This window comes from Otolemur garnettii, unplaced genomic scaffold (assembly GCF_000181295.1).
Source record: "Otolemur garnettii isolate 467f Iridium unplaced genomic scaffold, OtoGar3 scaffold00283, whole genome shotgun sequence".
In the NCBI taxonomy this organism is placed as follows: domain Eukaryota; kingdom Metazoa; phylum Chordata; class Mammalia; order Primates; family Galagidae; genus Otolemur; species Otolemur garnettii.
In genome coordinates, this window is record NW_003852678.1 from 99,467 (window position 1) to 105,739 (window position 6,273).

General features: G+C 59.7%; 1 gene segment (V, D, J or C); it reads left to right on the forward strand.

Moving 5' to 3' along the window:
• Nucleotides 1–3,162: 3,162 nt before the first annotated feature.
• On the forward strand, nucleotides 3,163–4,923 carry LOC100947956 (the record flags this gene model as incomplete). The annotated part of the segment is given in 3 exon segments: nucleotides 3,163–3,604; nucleotides 3,835–4,149; nucleotides 4,469–4,923. Coding segments are annotated over 3 exon segments (1,152 nt in total), but the record flags the coding sequence as incomplete, so codon positions are not given.
• Between the last annotated feature and the right edge of the window lie 1,350 nt (nucleotides 4,924–6,273).

The following is a 6,273-nucleotide window of genomic DNA, read 5'->3' on the forward strand; positions in this document are numbered from 1 at the left end:
ACTGAGCTGGGCTGAGCTGGGCTGAGCTGGGCTGGGCTGCACTAGTCCGGGATGAGCTGGAATGAGCTGGGCTGGACCAGGCTAAGCTAAGCAGGGCTGAGCTGAGATGAGATGAGCTGGGCTGGACTGGACTAAGCTGAGCTATGCTGAACTGAACTGGGCTGAACTGGGCTACGTTGGGCTTAGCTGAGCTGGGTTGGGCCCAGCTAGGCTGGGCTGGGCTAGGCCAGCATGGGCCCAGCTAGGGCCAAACTGGGTTGAGCTGGGCCAGACTGGGCTGGGCTGGGCTGAGATAGGCAAAGTTGGACTGAACTGGGCTAACCTGAGCTTGGCTGAGCTGAGCTTGGCTGTGCTGGGTTGGCCTGGACTGAGCTAAGCTGTAATGGGCTGAGTTGAGCTGAGCTGAATTGGGCTGAGCTATGCAGAGCTGAGCTGGACTGGGATGAACTGGACTGGCTTGAGCTTAGGTGAGCTGGATAGGGCTGAGCTGGGCTGTGCTGGGCTGAACCGAACTAGGCTCAGCTTGACCTGGCCTGAGCTAGGCTAACCTGGGCTGGGGTGAGCTGAGCTGGTCAAAGCTGAGCTAGGTGAGCCGGGCTGAGCTGGGGTGAGCAGGGCTGAGCTGAGGTGAGCAGGGTTGAACTGAACTGGGCCGGGCTGGGTTAGGCCAGGCTGGACCCAACTGGGCTAAGCCAGGGTGGGCCAAACTGGGTTGAACTGGGCCAGACTAGGCTGGGCTCGGCTGAACTGGGCTGAGCTGAGCTGGGCTGGGCTGAGCTGGGCTGGGCTGAGCTGGGCTGGGCTGGGATGGCCAGCTGTATGGGCTAAGCTAAGCTGAGCTGTGCGAAGCTATGCTGAGCTGGGCTGAAATAGACTGAGTTGGGCTAAGCTGGGCTAGGCTGGGCTGAGCTGGGCTAGGCTGAACTGGGCTGGCATGGGCTGACCTGAGCTGGGCTGGGCTGGGCTGGGCTAGGCGGACCTGGACTAAGCTGGGCTGAGCTGAGCTAGGCTGAGCTGGCTGAGTTAGGCTAGGCCAGGCTAGGTTGGATTAGCTGGCATGAGCTGGTTTGGGCCAAGCTGGGTTGGGCTGGGCTGAGCTAGGCCAGGACGAGCTAGGATGAGCTAGGCTGACCTGGGCTGGACTGGGCTAAGCAGAGCTGGGCTGAGCTGAGCTGAACTGGGCTAGGTTGGACTTAGCTGAGCTGGATTGGGCAGAGCTGGGCTGAGCTGGGCTGAGCTGGGCTAGACTGGGCTAGACTGGGCTGAGCTGAGCTGAGCTGAGCTGGGCTAGGTTGTGCTTAACAGAGCTGGGTTGAGCAGAGCTGGACTGAGCTGGACTGGGTTAGGCTGGAGTAAGCTGAGCTGTGCTTAGCTGAACTGGGCTGTGTCAGACTTAGCTGAGCTAAGCTGAGCTGGGCAAAGCTGGCTCAACTAAGTTGGACTAGGCTGAGCTGGGCTGTGCTGAGCTGGGTTGGGCTGAACTGGCTGAGCTGGGCTGAACTGGCTGAGCTGAGCTAAACAGCTGAGCTGGGATGGGCTGAGCTGGCTAAACTGAGTTGAGCTGGGCTGGGCTGGGCTGGACTGGACAAAGCTGAGCTGTGCTTACGTGAACTTGGCTGAACTGGGCTGGGTTGGACTGAGCTAAACTGAGCTGGGCTGACCTGGCTAAACTGAGCTGAGCTGAGCAGGGCTGAGCAGGGCTGAGCAGGGCTGAGCTGGGCTGAGCAGGGCTGAGCTGGGCTGAGCTGGGCTGAGCTGGTATGGGCTGAACTGGGCTAGGTTGGGCTTAACTGAGCTGATTTAGGCAGAACTGGCCTGAGCTGGGCTGGGTTAGGCTGGAGTAAACTGAGCTCTGCTTAGCTGAACTGGGCTGGGTTGGAATTAGCTGCACTGAGCTGAGCTGGGCTGAGCTGGGCTGAGCTGGGCTGAGCTGGGCTGAGCTGGCTGAACTAGGTTGGACTAGGCTGAGCTGGGCTGTGCTGAGCTGACTGGGCTGGGCTGGGCTGAACTGAGCTGAACTGACTGAGCTGGGCTGTGCTGTGCTGAGATGGGTTGAGCTGAGCTTAGCTGAGCTGAGCAGGGCTGAGCAGGGCTGAGCGGGGCTGAGCTGGGCTGAGCTGGGATGGGCTGAACTGGCTGAGCTAAGCTGAACTGGCTGAGCTGAGCTAAACTGAGCTGAGCTGGGATGGGCTGAGCTGGCTGAGCTGAGCTGAGCTGAGCTGGGCTGGGCTGGACTGGACAAGCTGAGCTGTGTTTGCCTGAACTTGGCTGAACTGGGCTGGGTTGAGCTGAGCTGAACTGAGCTGGGGTGACCTGGCTGATCTGTGCTAAGCTTGCCTGGATGGGGCTGAGCTGAGCTGGACTGGACAAAGCTGAGCTATGCTTACCTGAACTTGGCTGACTTGGACTGGGTTGAGCTGAGCTGAACTGAGCTGGGCTGACCTGGCTGAGCTGAGCTAAACTGAGCTGAGTTTGGCTGGACAGAGCTGAGTTGAGCTGGGCTGGACTGGGCTGGGCTGGGCTGGAATTGAGCTGGTCTGGAATGAGCTGGGTTCACCTGGACTCAACTCGGCTCTCCTTGGCCAGTCTAAGCACAATTTGGTAGGGACATCACATTGAATGTTATATACTTGAGAACACTTGTTCCAGACACTCAGGCCCAGTATTTTGAGGGATGCTCTCAACCATGCAATTCATGGATCACCTGAGATCTATCCCTTCCCTTCACTCGCTAACCTGGGGCCACTGGGGTTGTGCCTGTTGGCAGACCCATAGAGGACCTTGCTATGGACTATTGGGTTTTGGCCTCTTGTCCTGGGACCCTAGTTGGCCACAGAGTGGAGGACTGCCTTGGCCGGGGAGTTGGGGTAATACAGTGGACTACAGGACTAAGACCTTCACAAGAGAAGGGGAAGTGGGGACATAGCCAGGAACTTCAGCCTGCTCACACCCCTGTGTTGCACTGGAGCCCAGGCCACACTGTCCCTCCAGGGCCCCTCCCTGGGCCAGGCTGCACCCAATTACAGATGGGAGCTGAGGCTCATGGAGCTTCCCAGTCTGGGAGGGCGTGGGCAAGGGCCCCTCTAAGGAGCAGATTCAGGGGAAGTATAGCCAGATAGGACAGTGGGCCAACTGCAGGCCCCTGGTATAGAGGCCATGTGACCTCAGGCAAGATCCACTCCTCATGCCAGGTCCTCCAGCACAGAGGTGAGGCGGCAGGGGCCTGCCCTCACAGGGCTGTCAGGAGTTCGGCAGCATGAGAGCAATGTGCTCAACAGTGTTTCCTGTGTTCCAGCGTCCCCGACCAAACCCGAGGTGTTCCCACTGAGTCTTCGAAGTGCTGAGCCGGATGGGCAGGTGGTCATTGCCTGCCTAGTCCAGGGCTTCTTCCCCTCGGAGCCACTGACAATGACCTGGAACAAAAGTGGGGAGGTCAGACACTTCCTGCCCTCCCAGGCTGGCACCGGGGGCCTGTACACTGCAAGCAGCCAGCTGACTCTGCCAGCCGCCCAGTGCCCAGATGGCTCATCTGTGCAGTGCCACGTGAAGCACCACACATACCCCAACCAGGATGTGTTGGTGCCCTGCACCCTTCAACCCCCAGGTCAGAGGGCAGTCTGGGGGAGGGGCGGACACCCCATCCTGGCCTGACTCAGCTCCTAGACCCGTGTCCCCCACAGAGAGCCACCTCTCATTCAGATGGGAGTGGACTGCTAGGCTGAGGCCCAGGATGAGGCAGGTGGGGGCCCTAGACCCAGGGCTCTGTGAAGGGCAGGGGACAGCAGGGGCATGCTGACCTGCTCTGGCCTCTCTCAACTCCACACCCATCAGTAGTGCCATCCTGCTGCCACCCAAAACTGTCACTGAGCCGGCCTGCCGTGGAAGATCTGCTCCTGGGCTTGGACGCCAATCTCACCTGCACACTGAGCGGCCTGGTGAACCCCAACAACGTCATCTTCGCCTGGACGACCACGGCGGGGAAGGATGCTGTCCAGCAAACAGCTGTGCGGGACTCCTGTGGCTGCTACAGTGTGTCCAGTGTCCTGCCCGGCTGCGCAGAACCCTGGAACCGTGGGGACCACTTCACGTGCACTGCCACCCAATCTGATTCCAAAATCTCAGAAACTGCCACCATCTTCAAAGACATAGGTGGGCCCACATCCACCCCAGGGCACTGCACAGCACTCTCCACTTTGCAAAGCACATTCCCAACCTGCCTCCTCCCTCCCAGTCCCTGGGCGTAGGCACTCCTAGCCTGCTTCTGACCCTCCCTAGCACTGCCCTGCCCCGGCCATGGTTTGGGTCCTACCTGAGCTCAGGATGAGAGACTTGAGTCTAGGGTCCAGGTAGGGAGAAGGGGAAAACTGAGGCCAGGTGAGAGTCCAGGACACAGCCCAGGGTGCCCAACAAGGCAGGGGCCTCCTTCCTCCCCTGCCCAGACCCCTGACCTGGCTCTCCACCCCCGCAGGGAATACCTTCCGGCCCCAGGTCCACCTGCTGCCGCCGCCGTCGGAGGAGCTGGCCCTGAATGAGCTGGTGACTCTGACATGCCTGGTGCGCGGCTTCAGCCCCAGTGACGTGATGGTGCGCTGGCTGCATGGGTCCCAGGAGCTGCCCCGCGGGGACTACTTGACCTGGGCCCCCCGGCAGGAGCCCGGTCAAGGTGCCAAAACCTTCGCTGTGACCAGCACATTGCGCGTGACAGCTGAAGACTGGAAGAGGGGGGACATCTACTCTTGCATGGTGGGCCACGAGACCCTGCCTCTGTCCTTTACACAGAAGACCATCGACCGCCTCGCGGGTAAACCCACCCACGTCAATGTGTCTGTGATCATGTCAGAGGCAGATGGCGTCTGTTACTAAGTCACCCGCTCAACCTGCCCCATGAATAAACTCCATGCTTGTCCCAAGCATACCCATGCTTCCCTCTGGCAACTGTCTGTCCATCCTCAGGGTCTGCAGCACACCAGGGAGGGCCAGGGCTACAGGTGTGGGCATGGGGGTGTGTGGTGCACAGAGCTGAGGCCGGGCTAGGTGTGAAATCCAAGGTCAGCCCAGGCAGGCACAGCCCAGGAGGGGTCCTGAGAGACCCCGGGCCAGGGAATGGGGGTAGGAGGCAGGCTTGCAGAGTGGGCAGGCACCATAGCTGTTTGTCCTCTGACTGCAACTAGGGAAGGATGAGAAAGGGTGAGCAAGGGGTAGGCAGGTCAGGGCGGGAGAGAATGGAGGGCATCAGGGGCTGGGCCCTGGGCCTCTGAGAGCCAGAGCATCCCACTCTAAGTGATCAGCCCCTAAGAACAATACAAGACATGTAGGACAGCCCCACGCACTCACAAAGGGGAGACCAGCCCTACCCAGCCCTCTCCACACTGCTCTGCACACCTGCACATGCACATACACACACTGCACATACATGTCTGAGCCCTACAGGGACAGAAAGTTCACAGCCCAGACACAGATCCACGATGGCAAGGGAGGCCCCTCCCAGGCCCCAGCAGGGCTTCCCCAAGCCCAGCTCCCTCCCAGGCTGCCCCAGACTCAAGTCTCCAAGCCTCCCTGAGCCCAAGTGGGGCCCAGATCATAGCCAGGGCGGGCAGGCTGGGAAATATCAGAGCAGGCCAGAGAGGTGGCTACCTAGGGCCCACTGCAGCCCCACAGCCACTGTGGGGACACCTGCACCACACACCACCAGAGGGCAGGGCCCTGCCCTAGTCTCAGACATCTCACAACCTCCCCAGGGACCTGGCCTCTGGGCTGCCCCCTCTGCTTTCAGTGTGGGGGGCTCATATGGGGAAGAGCCACACACAGGGCCCAGCCACCACTCACCACTGAGTGTCCAGTCCCCAAAGGGCAACAAAGATAGCAACTGGTCAAGCAGGGAGGCCTGCACAAATGTGGGATGCAGCTGCCCTCAGAGGCCTGGCCCAAAGGAGGGACTTCCTAAAGAGGGTGGAGGAAAGAGAGTCAACAGAGGGGTTTCCCAGCAAAGGAAGCAGGGCAGATGGGGATGGCTCACAGGATATGTGATGGGGGCACATGTGAATGCACAGGTGGACAGAGAGATAATACCCTTATAGACAGATGGGGGGAAAGGAGAGACAATACTCTTATAGACAGGTAGACAATGCTCTTATAAACAGGTAGATAATACTCTTATAGACTGACAAGTAGACAGGTGGATAATGCTCTTATAGACAGACAGGTAGACGGTTAGATAATGCTCTCATAGATGGACAGGTAGACGGGTAGATAATGCTCTCATAGACGGACAGG